The sequence below is a fragment of the Nicotiana attenuata genome, unplaced genomic scaffold (assembly GCF_001879085.1).
Source record: "Nicotiana attenuata strain UT unplaced genomic scaffold, NIATTr2, whole genome shotgun sequence".
In the NCBI taxonomy this organism is placed as follows: Eukaryota; Viridiplantae; Streptophyta; class Magnoliopsida; order Solanales; family Solanaceae; genus Nicotiana; species Nicotiana attenuata.
The window spans coordinates 7,007-28,714 of record NW_017672333.1 but is presented as its reverse complement, the minus strand read 5'-3'; the positions used below and the strand labels follow the sequence as shown (position 1 = coordinate 28,714).

The following is a 21,708-nucleotide window of genomic DNA, read 5'->3' as shown; positions in this document are numbered from 1 at the left end:
GTTCACAATCAAAAAGCCCCCTTAAAATCAAACTAACTGGACAAATTATGAAATTAGGTCTAACAATGGACTACAACAATCTAATTAAACCTAATTTAAGACTTGAATTAATCCTAATCAAAATGTGTCCTAAAACTAAAATTGTTATTATTAAACTAAAAAGAGCAGTACTCTAACAATCAGGACAAATAATTCAAAATGAAAACGAAGTAAAGAATTAACATGATATAGCAACGATAACGAACATGGAATCAAAATCAGATTAAGAACAAAATTTAAAAATGCCAGATTATAATCAGAATCTACACAAAATAAGAACTAAAATGATAAAAACAAACAAAAATAGAAACACAAGAATAAGAATCAGAACGAGGAGAAAACAGAAAAAAGAGTAAAAGAAAAATAAAATACCTCTGAATTTAGACTTGGACTCGAATCTGGTAGGTTTTCTTGGCATTATTTGGATTACAACTGTCCTTAATCATGTGTTTTCATATGAAAACACATGATTAAGGGCTATTATAGCCCAAAATCAACAAACCCTAAACATTGAGAAATTAGGGTTCTGGATCGATTTTCGATCTAAGATTCGAATTGTTTGGGGAAGATTCGAAGATTATTGACTGTAGATTCGGAAGGAGGAGGGTGAAGAGAGGCCTTGGTGTAATTTTGGACTGGTTTGGGGTTACCGCCGCCGGACACGGCGGAGGCGGCGACACTATCTTTGAATAGTCGAGGAGCTGGGAGAGGAGTTGAAGGAAAATATGGCCGGATTCGAGATGAGGGGGAGGAGGAGGTTCAGGGTGTATTTTGGGGTTCATCGGAGCATCGCCGCCGGCGGAGACGATTTTCGGCCGGCAGCGGACGGCGGAAGGCGGTGGGGAATTAGGGGCGGCTAGGGTTTTGTGCGTAGGGTATGGGAGAGACGAAAAGGAGGGGGTAGGCGTTAGGACACTGATATATTAAAATGATGCCAGTTCCTGGCCGTAGGATCAAGAATCCTCGACGGCCAGGATTAATTCATATGAAACGATGCCGTTTTGGATTAAAAAGGGGCGGACCGGGTAGGGGTATGGATCTGGGCTAATTTTGAAGTGGGTTTGGGGCTTTTAACCTGGGCNTCCGATCTAATATCAGGAATAACAAAAGAAACTACATCTGATTTCTTCTAACACAGAATAAGGGAAAACAAACCACTTTCACTTGTTTTAATTTCCTCTCGTTGCAGGCGTGCAACTCAATCCCATCTCTCACAATATCACGTGGTAGGCGTACCACTCGATCCCATTTCATAATATCACGTGGTAGGCGTACCACTCGATCCCATTTCATAATATCACGTGGTAGGCGTACCACTCGATCCCATTTCATAATATCACGTGGTAGGCGTACCACTCGATCCCATTTCATAATATCACGTGGTAGGCGTACCACTCGATCCCATTTCATAATATCACGTGGTAGGCGTACCACTCGATCCCATTTCATAATATCACGTGGTAGGCGTACCACTCGATCCCATTTCATAGTATCTCGTGGTCGGCGTGCCACACGATCCCATTTCATAATATCTCGTGGTAGGCGTACCACTCGCTCCCATTTCATAATATCTCGGGGTCGGCGTGCCACACGATCCCATTTCATAATATCTCGTGGTAGGCGTACCACTCGCTCCCATTTCATAATATCTCGTGGTCGGCGTGCCGCACGATCACATTTTTTTCAACACAATACACAAAATAATCTCGGCAAGGGAGAAAGATGTTATAATAAACTACCCCGGCAAGGGAACAAGATAATATAATAAACTATCCCGGCAAGGGAACAAGATAATATAATAAACTATCCCGGCAAGGGAGATCCAGCTATAACCAAACTTATTCAATTTCTACTCAACACAATTAAATCAATACTCCGTCTCAACAGTTACTGGCTCAGTGTTAAAGATTTTTAACCAAGTCCTCATAAACAACAATTAAGAATTCGATAATTTAGCAATTTAGGACTCACGGTCATGCTCGATACCAATGTATAGATACTCGTCACCATGCCTATACACCGTACTCGACAAATAGCAATTAGCAACTAAGACTCTACTACTATTCCCTCAAGCCAAAGTTAGACCAAACACTTACCTCGAATGCTCCAAACTCAACTCAAGCCTCTAGTATAGTTTTACCCCTCGAATTCACCACCAAATCGCTCGAATCTAGTCACAAATTACTTGAATGTATCAACAAATGCTAATTGAATCAATTTGGATGCATGAAAATGAATTTCCCAAAATGCCCCCGGGTCCACGTGGTCAAAACCCGAGGTTCGAACCAAAACCCGATTACCCATTCCCCCACGAGTTCATATCTATGATTTGTTTTGAAACCGGACCTCAAATTGAGGTCCAACTCCCCAATTTGAAGAAAACCTAGGTTCTACCCAAAATTCCCATTTTCACCCATGAAAATCCTTGATTTTAAGATGAAAACATGATAAATGATGTAAATGATTGAAGGAATTAAGTAAAAATTGACTTACAAATGATTTGAGGAAGAAAGTTTTCTTGGAAAATCGCCTATGGAGTGTGTGAGTTGAAAGAATGAAGAAATGAGGTGAAAATTCGTCTAAGTATGAAAAATGCAGGTTGCAGGTATGGGAATTGCGAACTGGGGTTCGCAATTGCGAACCCCGACCTGCTAACTTGGGAAATGCGAGATTTGGTTCGCATTTGCGAACTCTGACGATGGCTGGGACTTTCGCATTTGCGAGCCCTTTTATCGCATTTGCGAAGGCTCCTCATCGCATTAGCGGACTGTTTGTTCGCATTTGCGACCCCTTTCCAGGTGCTCCCTTTCTCGCATTTGCGGTCCTGGACTCGCATTTGCGAGCTCGCATTTGCGGGAAATTCTTCGCAAATGCGAAGATACCAGATTTGACCTGCAACATTTTTTTCCAAAGTTCAAAAATGCAACTCGTGGCCTATCTAAAACTCACCCAAGCCCTCGGGGCTCCAAACCAAATATGCACACAACCTCAAAACATCCAACGGACTTACTCGTGCGATCAAATAGCCAAAATAACGTCATATACATAGAATCAAGCCTCAAATCACATGATTTCTTCCAACTTTTCATAAAACACAAATTTTCCATTTTTAAGTCCGAAACACGTCAAACGACGTCCGTTTTCAACCAAATTTTACAGAAAGCGCTTAAACCATATATAAGACTTGTACCGGGCGTCGGAACCAAAATACGAGCCCGATACCACAGTCTTTTAATAAATTCTCATTTCCAATTTCCTTAATAATTTCAGAAAAACAATTTCACAGAAAAATTCATTTCTCGGGCTCTAGACCTCGGAATTCGACTCCGGGCACATGCCCGAGTCCCATATTTTCTACGGACCCTCCTGGACCGTCAAATCACGGGTCCGGGTCCATTTACCAAAAATGTTGACCGAAGTCAAATATATTCATATTAATATCAAAATTTAGCATTTTTCACACAGAATTCATATTTAAGCTTTCCGGCTACGCGCTCGGACTGCGCACGCAAATCGAGGCAACCCTAAATGAGGTTTTTGAGGCCTCGGAAGCACGGGACGAGTAAGAAAACAAGTGATGACCCTTTGGGTCGTCACATGAATATTATATTAAACATGATATTTGAGTTATAAAATAAAAATTTAAACTCTTAAAATTAAAAAATATTGATTATGCTTCCTTTTTAGTTTCAATAAAATAGATAGCCTTTAAAATTTTAAGTGCTTTTCTGAGAAAAATTTTTAGTGTTTATTTTTTATTCAGTGATTATTATTTTTTTTCGCTTGCCTTATTTTTTTTTGGAGTATCCATTCGTAACCGTGTTTGCTCTAAGTTTTTCCGCCTAGCTTCACTCTCATCTTTATCTATTCATATTATATGGATTAGATGATTGAAATAATATTCTTTTTTAATTATTGAAAAACAAACCTGCACGATTAATACGTACCTCGAACATTTGAGATTGCATTCTCTGCAATATTAGTTTCTTGCTTTTGAGTTAGTTATGCTGCTAAAAGTAATCGCTATTTTTCTTTAACAAAGACGAAAGACTTCTAACCTTAAAAGGAGTCCTTAGTGGTAAAGAAAGGAGCCTTTAAGTGTCAAAAAAAATTTCACTTAAACTTTCCAACGTTGCTTTTCTGTTAGTAGTAGATTTGTTATGTTACATCACTAATTAAGGAAAGATTTACGCAAGATATTTAATATTAGGACTTTTTGTACATACTTCAAACAAAGAATAATTTAATGTGTTAATTTAGTTTATTTAAAACTCCTAAATATTAGGGAGAAAACTTAAAATGACGATTTTGTCTAATATAAAATTTATTTTTAAGGGACGCGAACGACATTTCGCTAAGGGTCTTCGTGCTTTTAATATAGTATAGATAGATTTGCATAGAATGTAATGGAATTAGAACATCAAAATTAATTAAGTTTACCTTATATATTACTATGATATTGTAATATAACAAATATAAATGTTACGTACTATATTTCCTAAGATTTGCATATAATGTAATGGAAGGAAATGGTCAAAATTACAATAGAGCTTGACCATAATTTGAAAGCTAACAAAGGCAGCAAAATTTTGATATTAAAATGAATAAATAATTGAGCTCTTAATTAACTGATTAGAGAAAATATTCAATTCAATTCTTTTTTAACTTCATCATATAAGTAATTTTTTTTAAGCTGACCGATAATAACTTTTGAAAGAAAATTTGATAAATGTACTTCGTGTTTAAATAATCTAATTTAAGAGGAAATAAAAATATATTATATTAGTATCAAGCATAGGTTAATTAATCCAAAAATAAAAAAGACAATGCATATGAGCATTTATGTAGCACATAATTTCTTTTTTTTTAAGCTTGCTAAATAGGATTAATACTTATCATTTTTAGAATCTTACATTTTTTTTCTGTAATATTTTTAATAACTCATAAACATTAGTTAATATAAATTGAAATATTTAAAAGTTATATACTCATGAATATAGCATACACGCGCAAAACGCGTACCTTGAAACTAGTAACTGTCATGTCATGTGTGACCAGTTGCTTATTTTCTACCGGACTAAACACGAAAAAACAATTAAAATATGATTTCTCAATATATGATTTATTTTCTACGTGAAAATAAAATTAAAATTTCAACCATAAACACATCCCTTTGGCTTCTCTTATACGATTTGCCTTCCCGCCCTAACGGTGAAGCTTAAAACCCTCTCCTCCTCCGAAAAGCAACGCCTGTTACTTCTAACTTCTTAATATGTCTCAGCCGATTGCCGTGGACATTCTCTCCGACGACGACGAAGACGACACTATCAACGGCGCCGATTATGTATCCCTCAACCAATACGACACCGTTGATCTATCGACGCCACTGGCAATTCCCTCCAAGAAGAAGCAAAAAATTGAGGAGTCTACTACTAAATGGAACCCCACTGTTCTCATCATCGATGACGACGATCCAACGCCGTTTAAACCCTCAAAATCCACTCCGCCCTACGTGGCTGATACCCCAATATCTAATTTCTCTAAATCCGAAGTCTCACTTGTTAAATGCTCATTCGGTTCTTCCTCAATTTTGAACCCTACATCTTCCGGTGAGCTCGATATTTCCTTTTTTTAAATTATAGGCTTTGACGTTTTTTCATTTGAATTTGAGTTGCTAGAATTATGGATTGTTGGACATTTAAGTTGTTATTTACGAAATTGTCGTGAAATACCACAATTTTGGCACATTGGCTTGAGAATTAGTTTTATTTATTTTTGGTCTTTATGTGATTATTTAGAATGTGAGGGATTTGGGAATTTCCCACGTAATATTTAGTTTAATTTATTTTCTCTTTGTAATACGTTCAATTTCAAAAACTATAAAGAAGTTAACACACCAAGAAGGCAAAGGGGTTCAACATATAGTATGTAATTATGTATACATAAAAAAACGATTACCTATCTACATAGTCTAATTTTCGGCGGAAGTTAACTCATATTGGACAAGGGTAGCTCCGCATACTTTTATGGACTTTTGCATATTGAGTGATTATTTAAAAATCATTTTGAAATGTATATAATTGTGAACTCTATTTCACTTGAAGTTTAGTTGACCGTGAATTCCTTATTGGACATTTATTGGTTTTTGGGTGTTTTGTGGTTATTTAGAAATTAATCTGAAATTTTACAATACTGGACACTTGTCTCTTTGGACACTTAGATTGTTATCTTGAAAAGTATTCTGAATTTCTGCTAATGCTGTACTTAGTTAACCTATATGCGAGCTTCTACATTCCTTTGTTTCTTTTGGGTGTTTGGAATGGTTGCTGAAGGTTTGGTTGTAGATTTTCTCCATGACTGAGATTTCTGTTGCAATTTGTGCCTTTAAGTCTTATTTCTCCGAAGTTTGGGAACTTATGCATTCAATAGTAGACTTCCTTTTGGGAAACAAGTGTTGATGAAAATAGTCTTTCCTGCAGGTCTTGATTTGACTCCATCCATGGTTGCTGAAACCCCGGCATCCGAGATTTCAAAATATAGTGTCCCAATAGTCAGATGTACTAAAGCTATTGCTGATTCGCAGAATTGCTCTTCGTCAACTTTAGACCACAAAAATGATGGCGGTAATCTTTCAATTGACCTAATTCAAAAGTTTTTATTGAATGCCGAGTATTGTCACATCAAATACCATTATGAAGGGACTTCTTTGCTTGGGTTTTAGATTAGGGTCCTAGAGGCAAGTGTCTGACACAAAATATTTTCTTCTATGAAGAAGATAATAAATTCCCATAGCGCAAGTTAGACACGGTTTTAATTCCCAACAAAATTAATTGAGAAATAGCAAACCTTACAAGCGACAGAAGAGCTATAGAAAAGGAGCTGTATGATGCAGAGAAATATGGAAAAGGTCAGGGAAATTTTTTTGGGAGAGTTCTTATATAGTTCTCTGTGAGAGATTTGTGTGCAATTCAAATGTGCAGAAACTCCAATATGCACAGGAAATAATTTAAGTACGATAATTTGGAGAAGGTGTAAGATGTAACAGTTATATTTATGTTAGTATCCCAGTTAAAAAATTTGTTCCTTATGTCATTAGTTCATGTTATACATCACATCCTCAGTTTCCTGATTTATATTCTTTATTTGATGATAAATGTTACTCCATTATTTTATAGTGATGGCTTTGTCATCATCATTCATCCAGTGGCTTGACCATTAGGCTTACGTTGATGTATCATGGCATTATAGTTGCTTTTCCTTTAAGGTAGTACGAGCCTACAAGGGCAAGTTGGGGCTTAACCTTTCACATTATTATATAAACGAGCATTTCCAGGCCCTTCTGAAACATTGCTTCTCCAACTTTACTAGTTAACTGTATAAAGAACATGAAATGGTGCAATTGCTTGGGTGAAGTAGTTGATCACCTTCTGATATATTGCAAACTGGCCTCGTGTCTGTGGAGGGTGATCTTGAACTGCTTTGGTACACAGTGGTTAATGGCAGGTACTGTCAGAGATGTGTTGCTCAGCTGGGCTGATAGAAGTAGGATTAGAGGACATAGGGCTTGAAGCTTGCTCCGCTAGATCTCATGTGGTTTGTATGGAAGGAAAGAAATAGGAAAGTGTTTGAGGGCATTGGAAATGATTTTGTACATTTTAGGAATAACTTTTTGACTTCGATTGCTTTGTGGTGCATTCTTGAGATTCCAATCTATATAGATGATTGGGTGTCTTTCGTAGAGAATCATTCTTTGTTGCAGATCCTCTACTTTTCGGTATATCTCTTGTGTAGGGGAGTTTTTATCCCATTGATTAATAAAATTACTTGCCTTATAAAAAAAAAGAAAATGAAATGCATTTACAGTATCTCTGGTCTGCCACCAGAATGTGACATAGATTTAATGTGCCATATTCCTGTCACAATCTGTCCCTAAGAGTCAAACCTTTGCCCAGCTTGTTTACTTGTTTCCTGTGGACATATATCATGTTAACTAATACTCCAGTAGTAGACTTCTGTAATTCTTCTTCATAATTGGATGAGTGGAAGTTTGGTTTGCTCTTCGTGCTGCATCACCCTGACTGCTCCTATGAGTTGTGTTTCTATTCGGTTATTGTCCACAAAGGCAGATTCTGGGTGTGCCCCGAGTCGAGGTCAGGCATAATGGTTTGAGCTAGTCTACGCCTCATATGTATTTTCCTCCGATGCCAGAAGGGGATGATTAAGGGGATATTTTAGTCTTAATATGTAGTTATTTTTACTAAAATGGGAACATCAGCATATGGATTAAGTTTATATGAAACAATTAGGAAAATGACAACCTAGCTTTGATATACTTGTAGAATTCTTCTCATTTTTTTGTCTAATTTGGTTTCCTATTTTCTGGGTATAATACTTTACCAGAAGAAATGTCACTCCTCAAAGGATTCTCTTACGCCTCAGGTTTTGCCACACCTTTCATTGCACAGTTGGACCGTAACTCAGAAGCACTTTGCACCACTATTTTGGTAGATTTTATTTGAAAAGTTTATTTTATAGATCTGCCTTTGTGAATGTTTTTTGCTTATGCAGTGTGTTTTCTTTGACTTTAACGTGCGGCTCTTCTTAGATCTAAGCTTTTCTTCAGGAATTGATGGACTCATTTGTTTGGAGTCTGATAATGAATCTGAGGATAGTGGTAAGCTTGTTTTTTGGAATAATGAGGAGAAAGTTTGTTCCGCTAAGGCAATTGTAAATGACACAGAACTGAACTCCAGATCTTTTAAGTCCACAATTTCTCTTGGTAAGCTACTATTGTCTAATCTACTGGCTAAGTGACAACAGATGTCTTTGCATCTATCGTCCCTTCAATAAAAAAATAAAGAAGTGTTTCCATGCTGGAATTAACTTTCAGGTTATTCATCTGAGACGAGAAACTGTCGAACAGGTAATGACAATTTTATGCGAACGGCAGAGGATGTTTCTCATCGATATTTGACTGAAGCTGGTCCTTCTCTGGTGTGTTTCCTTGATTCAAGTTTATTATTTTCTCTCAGTATTTGCTTTTTCTGCATAGCAATAAATTTTCATTCCCGTGTTCTTAATACGAATAATAACATCCCCCTTCCACAACTCCCCCCATCTTGTGCATGTGTGCCCTTCAAAATGGAAAGAGAAGCCAGCTTTCAGTGGGGGATTGAATTATGGTTGGACCATTCCTTGGAATGTGCATCATTCAAAGAAGCTTGTAAGATTTTTGCGTGGATAGCACGAAAGAAGAAGAGAATAAAAAGGAACGCACATGTTCAATTAACTTTAAGGGCTTCTGGTACTCTAACTACTAAATATATCACTGGAAAATAGGTTGATTGGACGTTTGTTCTACTTTATAAGCTAATGCAGATACCCCGTAACTTGCTTCAGGAATATGGGGAGGACCTCAGGTGGAAAACCGAAACCCTAAGTGCTAGTTTTCCAGAGAATTAAATGTAGAAGAAATCCTTCATGAACAATGTTTTTTTGCCAAAAGGTTGACAAACCCGGCTTCCGCTCTAGTTAAGTTTAACGTAGGAGAGTTAGTTTTGTTCGTGAACCACTCATTTCGTTTAATTACAACTCCCTGTGCACTGCAAACATCCAAGATGATTCAAAAGTTACTTCTGAGTTTTTTTTTTAATTTTATATATTGATCAGAAAAACAGAAGAGTTTCAATCTAATATTAGAGATCTATGCAATCTGAGGAGCAGATACATATCCAGGACTATAGGGTGCATATTCTGCCAAATACAGAAGGCATCTTGAGATCATAATTCAGTCCAGAGATATAGCTGAGTAATTAGCTTAAAGGGCGCTAAAAAGCATGATTCTTAATATATGTTTTGTGTTTTTGTCTAGCAGCCCTTTTAAAATTCTTGAAAGGCCTTGTCTCTACGTAAATTTTGATGGTCTAGTTTGCTTTCAGGACCATGGTCATCCTGATGACGAAAGTGATATTTTGGAGTTAAATGATGACATCTCAAGACCAAGAGGCAAAGTCAAAGGCAAGAGAAGCAGTGTAGATGAAGTAACAGGGAAAACGAGGATGTCAAAGGATGAACGTCTTCGCCTAAATGAAGAAAAGAAGCAGCAGAAAGAGGTAAGTCTTCCCATCGAAAACATATTTATTTGGGCGAGGTTAATTAGTTATGGAATATAATCTAGTTTTCATTATATAGCGAGAGAAATTGCAAAAGGCGGCCCAGAAAGCTGAAGCTGCAGAGATGAAAAAGCGAGAAAAGGAAAAGGAAAAGTGGGAAAAGGGAAAGTTTGCCCATAAGTCTATTGTAGCTCACATTGATAATAAAGTTGTGGAACTAGGCTCGATTGGAGGTAGATTTTGTTCTTCTGTTTGTTTCTCCCTCTCCCCTTTGTCCATTTTTATGCATTACAACTGTCTTACGTGGTTATGTTGTCAAGTCAGGTCATTTGCTATCAAGGCTTGCCGAAAAAGGTCTTTCCTTCCGAATTTCATCAAATCCAATTGAAAAGTCTATTGTGTGGTCAATTAGTGTCCCGGAGGAAATATCAAAGGTAACTTATTCTTCAGAATCATGGCAGATGTCAATTAGCCTGTCATCTTGAACCACCTTTTAATAATTACTTTTTAACATGTCAAATGTTAGCTTTTGTACACATTTAGCTTTAGTAAAACAATAGTTTCACAACTGACTATACTTACTGCTCAAGTATTTACATATTTATTTGATATCCATTTGAATGATGATCATCTTTGCAAAAGCAATTTTTCGTGTCTGGTAATGAAATCTCATGCTTAAGGTTATCCACTGCTGTAGAGACCAAACCCCATCAATTCAATTGAAATCTCATAATACCTGAGTTTTAATATTACAATTAACTCAAACCTGTTATGTATATACGCATGTATGTTTGTGTCCAACATTACAATTTAACTCAAACCCCCATATAGATGCGTGCGTGTGTGTGTGTATCAAATAAAATAAAATACCTTGTTATTTTGAAGTTTTATGGTTGTGGCTCAAGTACAAATGGGTGTTGATATTCTATTACAGCTTGTGGAATTAATGCGGCTGGAGGGGTTTGGTTGGCACCAATTTGCTGGCCAAACTTCGGCCTGCAGTTTTCTCTCAATTCTCCCTTTCTTTCTTTTATTCCTCCTTAAGAGTTGCTGCAGATGCTCTCCCTCCCACAAATTCCCATTTGTTTAATGTTTCATCACATTCACCTTTGTGTGTTTCGCCCTACTATACTCATTTCTTTTTTTCCTCCATTTTTTGAATCTAAATGAAGAAAGTGACACTTACACCCATGAATAACGTCAGAGTTTGATTGGGCATAGAAAGAACTTAGTGCTGGTCTACTTGATCAAACAAAAAAGTGCTTAGTGCTGGTCTACTTGATCAAACGAAAAAGAGCTTAGTGCTGGTCTCAGGGTTTTGATAGCTCCGCCAAAGTTTTTTTCTTTGAACTGTACCAAAAGTTTGTCTTGCTAGTCTCTTATTTCATTCTTTTGAGCTTTCTACCTGTAGTGTATGATGAAATTTGTATGCTTCTGCTGCTACAGTTTCTAAGTCTTTGCATTGGTTCTATCTAAGGATAGCTTCTATTTCTAGCTCCGCAATTTTTTGATGTCATTAGACTCTTACTCTGCGCAGATTTCATCAGAAGTTATCAAAGTTCCATATGTATTAATCATATGTGAGGCCGAAGAGTTTTGCGACCTCGTGAATAGCGAATCATTGACGAGTCACGTTTCCCGTGTTCAACGCCTTTATCCTCTTCATACAGTTTGTTATCTCACAAACAAACTTATGGCATACATCAACAAAAGGTTGACGATACTTGTTTTTGTCATCCAACTATTTTTCAATTTTAAGCTTGTTAAGTTTTCCTTGTGTGTGTTCTAAGAGGCAAACAATTTGTGGAGAAAGAGAAGAGACGAGACAAGACAGAGAGATAAAGCCCTGCACAAACGTTGAAAAATTCTGCTTTTCCTTTTTGCCGACTGTTCTTCATATTTGTATCCTATAAGGGTCTGAACTAAAATAATACCTGAAATATAGCTGACATGCAATAAACTCCTACATGAAAATGTGCATCAACATTTTTGGAGATGTCTCATAGTTCACCTGGTTCATGCAACCAATTATTTTGGATGACTTAGAGAAGACATGCTTGCTAGATTAATGTTTCTTGAACATGCTCCATTTGATGTGCATTGAGGCATTGGACAAAGGTACTACCGAATGTATTCCTGCAAAAGGTATCACAATCCATGGTTCGAATAATTTCGCCGTAGACCTGATATTAGCAAATTAATGTGTCCAATTTAAGTTTTTAGATGAGGTGGTCACACAACTCAACATGGTATTGGAGCAGGCAAAGGTCTTGGTTTCGAGTATCACCCATTATCAAATAGAATTTTCATGTGCCTGGCTCAAGAAAAAGATTCAAGCACGCATGTGAGGGTGAGTGCGCAGACCTAATGTAAATAAATAAATGTGTCTTCTCTCCTCTCTTATAGCTGAAGCTTTTAGAGAGGCACAGACAATTCACCTAATTCAACTAGCATCTAAAGTTTTGATTCAGTTTGGAAGTGCTGAGATGAATGAGTAGTCATTTGAACTGTAGTGTAACCTTTTCATATGCTAATGCTTTCAGTGAAATTCTGATCATCTGCCATCTTGCATTTCAACTTATCATGCTTAAGAGCTACTATGAAGGAACTTCATTCATATCTATCATCTATAATCATCTGTGACAAACTGGGATGCTTATTTAATGACTGATAATTGTTACTGCATTGGTGATAGGGAACAAGGTCAATACAAGGACCCTGCTAATCATATTGGTTGGAAACGGCCACCTATAGAGGAGGTTGTTGCAATACTTGTTCTTGTAATTATTGGATATTTTTAATTGTCTGATTCATGTAAGCTTGGTTTTTCTGGTGGTATTCCTTGGGTGTTGAGTTCCTCCTTCTCTTTTTGGGTAGGTTCTATCCAAGTTAACAATTAATTTCATTAAGGTGCATTCAAGACATTGTGTTGATGAAGCTGAATTAGCTGAACATGTAGCTGGACTGACTTACAGCTTAGCTTCTTGCCAATTTAGGTATGTCAAAGTCTTATCTCAGTGAACTCGAATTCTTGGACAATGCAACAGATGCCATATATGTGAACATCTATATAATATCAATTTGTCAGGCTTGTAAGTAATTTGACCATAAAATTTGGGCCAGTTTATTTTGAAATACCTAACTGAAATGTGAATTCGTGAGTCCTTGTATTACTATCTTTTGTCTGCTATACATTTCCTAATTAGGAAAGGCCAACCTCTTTTTTAGTATGTTGTTTTCGGAAGGGAAGTGTTCTGCTCATATTTTTTTCATTTCTTTTTGGGTTGGCGGGCGGTGGTACTGGGAGTTTACTTGTTCACCTCTACTTACGTAAATATTGTGGAAATGAGACACTAAGCTGCAACAAGAGGAGCTACAATCCCAGATTAGAAGCCCCGCTAAGAGTCCCACAAAAGAAAAAGGGTGAAAAAGAGCTGCACTATCAAGATTTTAGTTACAATAAACAGCTGATTTGGTTTTACTGAAACCAATCAGTTGTTTAACTGAAACCAGCACTATCAAGATTTTAGTTAGCAGGCTGGCAGAAAGGTACTTGTCAAAAGGCGGTAAGGAAGTGCTTATTAAAAGCACTTTATCGAGTATGCCCACCTATTACTTGTCCCTGTTGCAAGCTCCTGTGAGCATCATAGAAAAATTGGAGCGGCTTCAAAGGAATTTTATTTGGGATGCGGCGGATGGAACTAGAAAGTTTCATCTAGTGAATTGGCAGATAGTCACTTCCCCAAAGAAGCGGGGTGAACTTAGAGTAAAAGATCTTAGGGTATTCAACAGAGCTTTGTTGGGGAAGTGGCTGTGGAGATTCGGGGTAGAAGAGCATACTGTATGAAGGGAGGTCATAGTAGAAAAGTACGATTCCACGGGAGGTGGTTGGAGGACCAAGGCAATCACAAGACCTTTAGGGTGTGGCATGTGGAGTAGCATCATGAAGAATTGGGAAGCCTTCAGTGGCAACATCACTTATTACAGGGTGGGAGATGGAAGGAGAATCAACTTTTGGAATCATAGGTGGTGTGGAGAGGATGCTCTGAGGGTCTCCTTCCCCCACGTCTTCAGAGTTTCAAACCAGAAGGAATTGATGGTCCAACAGATTCGTAAGGAGCATGAAGGGGGGGGAGGGGGGGGGAGTATGGGACCTCTCATTTAGAAGGAACATGCAAGATTGGGAGATTGTGGAGCTCCAAGATTTGTTGACACTGCTATATGGGCAAGACAGGCCCCAGCCATCTTGTGATTCTTGGAGATTGGGTTTGCGTGGTGATGGATTGTTCACCTTAAAGTCCTTTTACCAGAGTATGTTGGTGAGAGAGGAGGCCACTTTTCCATACTCCTCGATCTGGATTCCTAAGGCGCCCACGAAGGTGTGCTTTTTTGCATGGCTAGCGGCGATGGGAGTGATTTTGACTGCTGAAAATCTGCGAAAGAGAGGAATTACACTTGTTAGTTGGTGCTACATGTGTAAAAGCTCAGGGGAAGAATTTGGTCATCTTTTGTTGCATTGCCCTGTGTCCTCGGCTTTGTGGAGGGCAATCCTGAATCTTTTTGGTATTCAATGGGTGATGCCAAGCACTGTACAGGAAATGTTATATAACTGGGCTGGTTTTCGTAGAAGAAGAAATCAAAAGGCGTGGAAGTTCGCCCCGTTAGCCCTCATGTGGATAGTTTGGGGAGAGAGAAATAGGAGAGCTTTTGAGGGGATTGAGTCTCCTTTTTCACATCTTAAGAATAGTCTTTTATCTTTGATCGCTTTTTGGTTCACTCATATAGCCCCTACTTGTATAGAAGATTGGGCGTGTTTTGTAGAGAATCATGTTCTGATGTAAATTCTCTACTTTTTGGTATACTTCCTGTATACGGAGTTCCTTATCAAAAAAAAAAAAAAAGATAAAAATTGAGCAACTTAATTAGTTAATTCATGGAATTAGTTTCTGATTGAGTTGCAGTCGAACACCGTTCAGCTAAATATCTACTAGTATTCTGTATTTGGCTGACTCATTAGATTATGGTAATAGACTATTTCACATTCAGGAGTGAGCAAACGTAAACCAGGAAGGAAGAATGCCACTATAGCCATATAGTTAGCTTCATAAGAAAAATAAACTCAATGTAATTTTTACGTATAACTCATACAACATTCACTCTGCATTATATATGTAATCACTGCATAACTAATAAGCATTTGATTTTCGGTATATAGCTATGCAATAGCTGATGCAGCCTTTTCTTTTTGGTATTAAACTTTGTGTTATTACTGCTAATTAATTTATGCAAACATCTATATATTGTTCCAGGGGAGGTAAATCTGGAACAAAAATAATATTAGCAGTACCTGGATAAAGTTTATGCAACTACAAAAGCCATTAAAGTAGGCAATCCCTGCATGAATATTTCTGTACTATTATTCATCGTATAATAATCCCTATATTATTATTCACTGAATAACAATTCTTTCATTATTTATTAATCGAATAACAATCCCTTTATTATGATCCTTGCATAGAGAATCCTTGGATCAAATGACCCCTTTGCTCAATGCTTCATATTCTGGGAATTGAATTTCATGTTTTTTGTGTATTCGCTAGTTTTAATGTATTAACTAGCACACTGACCTACATTAGAGTCATTATTTTCCCCACTCTTCGAACTTTGGGCTGAGACTGTTCTTATATTAAAAGAATTCAACTTGTGCTCAAAGAGTCTTAATAGTTATCACAAGGTAGACTGGCAGAGTCAGGGCTTGGTGTTGCTCTCGGCTGTATCTTCACAATAGTAATATTCTCTAGGATAATTAGTATCTCCAAGTTTATTATAGTGTTTAACAGTTAATTTATATGTCAAAGTGCTCTTTGTTTCTTCATGATCAATGTTTAACAATTAATAATAGTTAAGAAAATTAGTCTGGATGTCAATATGCTGGAGAAATTTTGCTTGAATATATGGTTACCCTGATGTTGAAGATAGTATGTTATATAAATGCATAAAAATACAAGTTAACGTTGACCTTCAAGGAGTGCCCCAAGTTCCAACACCTGTGCTTCCTTATGATTGATTAGCTTTGTATCATTGAAACTTCCATTTAGCTACAGAAGTTTAGCCCCAAATGTTTTTCTGTGATGTATATATTACACAAAGTTTTTCGGATAGTTAAGTTAGTGCTAGTATGCTAGGTTTTTAGGTGACATGTCACATGACAATCAATACTTTCTAACAGATTAATGATTTGCTTCAAATACACTTGTATTCAAATTAAAAGTTTTGAGTATGTTATTGAGGAGTAAAGGGTGGCCGGTAACTGAAGGAGTTTTTCAAAGAAAAATACTTTTGAAGTTTATAAGGGAAGGCTATCAAGTCATGGTTCATCTTCTAGGGACCTCCACCATTAATGGAATATGTGAGAGAGTCTTGTACTTTGACCTTTGTTGGATGGGGAAAAGTTGTTTTTATGTCTTTTCTGATCTTTTTAAAATGAGAATGTGATGCTTGAGGCATAATATATCTTCAGTATGCAAGATGCCTAAGGACTTCCTTCTTTGGGCTACCTGCCTATATTATATAGAGATGAAAAAGATGTTAATGTATCCTTCTACCGTTTTGTATGTCTAAGATGTTCATGATCTTTTGTTCTACAGAAACAAGTTAACAAGGCTATCTGTTAATACAAATGGTTCTCTAATTCCCAAGAGTTGCGTTGACAAGGACATGATAAAAAAGAGCCCATGGTAAGTACTTGTGCTGTTTTTAATTTTTTTACGTTTGGAATTCCTCAATGGCCAGCAAATGTGATGGTCAAAAGCTGCATAAAGTTTTCTGATAACGTACTCCTGAGGCTGTGATTACTATTTTGGCTCAAATTGTTCTCTTACCAAATACCAATAAACATCTTTATATTTTTGGATAAAGTAATAAATTTCATTAAAAGAGGGTAAAAAACACCCATATACAAGAATTATACCAAAATGTAGAAAACCTTACAACAAGATACGGTTTTCTTCCAAAGACACCCAATCTTCTATGCATATAGGAACATCATAGGTGCACCAAAAAGAAATAAGGGATAAGACTCTAATCCTCAAGTGTGCAAAATCCTTCTCTATTCCATCAAAAGCTCTCCTGTATCTCTCTCTCCCCATATGATGCACATAAGTGCTAGAGAAGCCACATCTCATGTCCTGTTTCTTCTCTTCCGTATTCTGTAGGTCCAACTAAGCATTGTTTCTTTCACCGCGCTTGGCATCACCCACTGGAGTTCGAAGAACTATTTCTGGGTTTCCCTGCACAAACAGGACGCTATCCGACAATGTAAAAAGGAAATGATTCACATCTGCTCCTGAGTTTTTGCACATGAAACACCAATTGACACATGTAATCTTCCTCTTCCTCATATTCTCTGTCGTCCAGATCACCCCCTCGCAGCTAGCCAAGTGAATAAACACACTTTTCTAAGTGCCCTAGGGATCCATACAGAGATGTGAGAAAGCTGACTCTTCCCTAGTCAGAAGCTCTTTGCGAAGCAACTTGACCGAATTTTGAAATTCTGCAACCTCCCAATTTTGTAAGTTTCTCCTAAACCTCAAATCCCAATACGCCTGACTGATTGGCATTTCCTTTTGGCATGGGGTTCTATACATATCTGGAAATGTGATTCTCAAAATGTTGTCCCCGCACCACTTATGTCCCCCAAAACTTACCCTACTCCCATTTCCCACTGTCGATGATATGTTTCAGTAAACTCTTCCCAACCCTTCAATATATTTCTCTATAGCCTGCACCCATAAGGAAGTGATACATTCTTGGTTCTCCAACCTCTTCTAAAACCCCATACTTCTCCGCAATCACCTCATTTTAAAAAGCATTCTCCTCTATCCCGAATCTCCATAACCGGTTTCTCAGTAATGCCTTATTAAAAACCGTTAGATCTTTAATCCCAATTCCGCTCCAACACTTTGGCATTGTGACAGTCTCCCAATTTACCAAGTGAAACTTTCCCCATTTGAACCATCCCATAGAAAATCTCCCTGCATCTTTTCCAAACTTCATTGTATCACTGCCTGGAGCGTGTAACAAGAACCTGAATTATATGGGGATACTTGATTTTACACTTTTGATCAATACTTCCTTCTCCCTTTGAATAAGTACCTTTTTTGCCAACCTGCTAGCCTCTTTTCTACCCTTCCAATCACCGGGTTCCAAACAGTATGGTCTCTCTTAGATGCTCCTAGCAGTAAACCAAGAAAAGTTGTAGAAAGTGCCCGGACCTTGCACTTCGACACTTGTGCTTGGCCCTCAATATTGCCCAGAGAAACCTTCTAATTGAATGTTTTCTTCATGTTGCTAAGCCCTTGCAGTCATCTTTTAGAGCTTATTAAAGCAAAGCAAGATCATTCTTGTATGCAGGAAACATGTTCCAAGTTAGTTTGTCAAATTCTGCAAATTTGTGTTATTTCTCTATCTTTGAGTTTTAAGTCGCATTTTTTCTCTTTTTCTATGTACTTATTCTATCACCAGTCTTGTAAACTTAGAGGGATGTTTATCCTTTACTGCTGATATTTTATCTCGTCTTCTCTGCCGCATTCGACTCCAAAGGACGGAGAGTTATGATCACCTTTTAGCTAGTTGCCTTGGCTAGTTTCTAGTGTACTTTGGTGCTTCTTTTTGGGCTGAAGTTTCAAAATGGTTAATTCTATTGTTAGTGGGTAAAAGAAAACTACCATCACTCAAACCATGATGGCTTACCCATTTTTACACGTGTTTACTACTTTTCCCGTTTTGCTGTCTTTGATGCCGCATTTGTTTTGGGTACTGCATTATTATTTGATGAACTGTCCTCTCATGCAGGTTGAAAGCATTGGTGGCTATTCCAAAGGTTCAGCCTCGATTTGCCATTGCCATATGGAAGAAATATCCCACAATGAAATCTCTTTTGCATGTTTACATGGATCCAAGTAAATCGGTAGGCGATAAAATTTCCTTTCATTTTCTCAGGCTTCAATGCTGGTTAATTAAACTTTTACCTTAGATATTACGTTTAGCTGTCTTTACATTTGTGTTTAGTACGTAGTTCTTTTTTCTTAAACTAATAATATTAGGTAGTACTTAGGGTATGTTTGGTATAACGGAAAATGTTTTCTAAGAAAATATTTTCTTGGAAAACAAGTAGTAATCTTTTTTATTTTCCGGTGTTTGGTACGCAAGTTAAGGAAAATGACTTCTCAAGAGTATTCATAAATAATTTAGATATAATAAACATGAAGCCATAAACTTTCAAACCAACAACCTTCCGAACCCACATTTTTTCATAAACTTTCGAACCCCTAAACTTTCGAAACCGCAAAATTTCTAACCCGTAAACTTTATAATTTCTAAACCCGAAAACTTCCAAACACATAAACCTCCGATCTCATAACTTTGGAACTTGTAAAATTTTGAACCTTTAAATCGATAAATACAAAAATTAAAACCGAAAAATATATTAAAAAATATTAATTTTTTTTTGGGGGGGGGGGGGGGAGGGGCAGTTGGGGTAGGGGGTGGTGGTGGTGTAGAAAACGAAAAAACAGAAATTTGAAATTGCATAAAAAAATAGGTAAAAAAATAATATTCTTTTNCGGGGGGGGGGGTGGTGGGTGGAGGATAGTAGGGTGGTAACGAAAAAACTAAAATTTAAAGAAAAAAGCCTTTTCTGGAGAGGGGGTGGGATGGGTTGGTGAGGGTAGGGAAGGTTGAGAAGGAGTTTTGGAAAATGTTTTCCCTTCTCTTGATAAGGAAAACATTTTCCTCCAATTGGAGGAAAATGAGTTCATAAAGAAAATATTTTTCAAAACATTTAAGCCAACCAACATGGGAAAATTGAAAAACATTTTCTGGAAAATATTTTCCTTTGTACATAGTAGTCAATTATTTAGTTTGAAGGGGATAATATCCCACCCTTTTTCACCAGCATTGTTAACTTTAAATAAGATATCTGCTTTTGGAGATGTCGGCGAATAATGAAGACCTTTTCTAAAAAGAGGGAAAACTTCAAAACTGCATTTGATTGTCATACATTCAGTTCATCTGGAGGGTATATGCTTAAGAAAGGTCAATTACTAGTGGATTTACTACATTGCGGAGCTGGGGTATTGTTTGATAAATGTAATTCGTTCTTGAGCAATGAGGATCTGTTAAGGTGCCAGTCAAAAGATTCATTTAAACAAGAACTTGATAATATTGAACATTTAAATGTTATAGAAACATGTTCGCTTGCTTTGTAGTACTTATTTGGTCTCTTAAACAAATAATAGTGACGGGGTGATCTGATTTTGATACATATCATACCTTAAATATGTCGATCCTTTGGGAGTAACACGAGTTCCTGACATATTTTCACTTGAAAAATTCAGGTACATGAGAAAGAATTTCTGCTGAAAGATTTGAAAGTCGAAAACATGTTGGGTGATGATAGAAAATTGGGAGAGATCTGTTCAAGGAGAGTATACAGAATATTGATGGCTCAATGTGGAAGCATCAAGACAGATGACATTGAGAGCGGGGCTGATTTCTTCAGCCACCACTCTGCTGAATAATTCTTTTTTCTTTGTTGGGGTTATCGATTGTGACAAGGCTGCTTTGGGTGCATCTTGACTAATTCACTGTTTAACCTATCTAGCCAACAAGCGCAGGTTGCCAAGGCAATCATGCCCATCAAGATTGGAGCAAATGGGCTACTGGTTGGAGCAAATCCCATCTAAGAATTCCCTTTCTAAAAAAGAATTAGTATATTAATTGTATATATTCCTTTTTGAATTTTGGTTGCCGTAATAGTAGGTAAAGAGTTGGTGTTAACTGCATTGAAATGATAGCTTAGCTGTCCTCTTTAATTGTTCTATTTTCTGAAAGTAGTCTCAGCATTTACCAAATATGTTTATTTTTCATTTAGTTGATTAATATTTCTCACATGGCTTCTCACTCCTTTTTTTTTTTGAGCCGAGCGTTTACAGGAAACAATCTCTACCTCGATAAGATAAGGTTAAGGTCTGCACACACTATCCTTTCCAATCTCCTACTATGAAAATATACTAGGTATGTTGTAGTTGATTAAATTTAAAAATTGCTATTTGTTTAGTCGGCTAGAAGTTCATTAAGATTATTTGTGATGTTTATTCCCCTTAATCATTGTTTTTGGTGTACCTAATTAGCATAATGCGCAGTTTTGAGACCAAATCTGATACAACTTCCTAAAGCAACAGATAACCTACACTGCCATCAAAGCTAGTGCTTGACTCTAAGATTTTGTTTTTTCATAGTTAGATATCCTTGCTCCTGATTTGTTGTGACAGTGGTTGGTTTATATATAAAGCTCGTTCAAGTATATTTCCCCTCCCCTCCCCCTAATTCACACCCTTCAACAAAAGTCTATAAATATCAAGATTTAGATGCACCCTCCTAAACGAATCATCTTTGTGGAAGTATTCTATTAGCAGATTGTCAAAATATTTACCATCGAGATCGTCACCAACAATAGCACATGTGGGGGAAAATATTAGACGCCTTGCTGACAGGA

General features: G+C 37.1%; 1 protein-coding gene across 1 annotated transcript; it reads left to right on the top strand.

Annotated features, from left to right (window-relative positions):
- Nucleotides 1-5,206: 5,206 nt before the first annotated feature.
- On the top strand, nucleotides 5,207-21,113 carry LOC109212791 (crossover junction endonuclease EME1B). The gene is made up of 13 exons (XM_019376469.1): nucleotides 5,207-5,648; nucleotides 6,519-6,662; nucleotides 8,663-8,818; nucleotides 8,930-9,033; nucleotides 9,978-10,151; nucleotides 10,231-10,384; nucleotides 10,476-10,585; nucleotides 11,689-11,864; nucleotides 12,847-12,910; nucleotides 13,029-13,147; nucleotides 16,799-16,888; nucleotides 19,005-19,119; nucleotides 20,549-21,113. The coding sequence occupies exons 1-13, from the start codon at nucleotides 5,312-5,314 to the stop codon at nucleotides 20,729-20,731; spliced, it is 1,926 nt and encodes a 641-aa protein (XP_019232014.1). The 5' UTR covers nucleotides 5,207-5,311; the 3' UTR covers nucleotides 20,732-21,113.
- The last annotated feature ends 595 nt before the right edge of the window (nucleotides 21,114-21,708 follow it).

What these genes read in the sequence shown, in the direction of transcription:
- LOC109212791 (XM_019376469.1), top strand. Translation starts at nt 5,312, where the DNA reads ATGTCTCAGCCGATTGCCGTGGACATTCTCTCCGACGACGACGAAGAC. An exon ending in TCCCGGAGGAAATATCAAAG is followed by an intron (nt 10,586 to 11,688) that starts GTAACTTATTCT and finishes TACTCTGCGCAG; the next exon opens with ATTTCATCAGAAGTTATCAA. An exon ending in ACATGGATCCAAGTAAATCG is followed by an intron (nt 19,120 to 20,548) that starts GTAGGCGATAAA and finishes TGAAAAATTCAG; the next exon opens with GTACATGAGAAAGAATTTCT.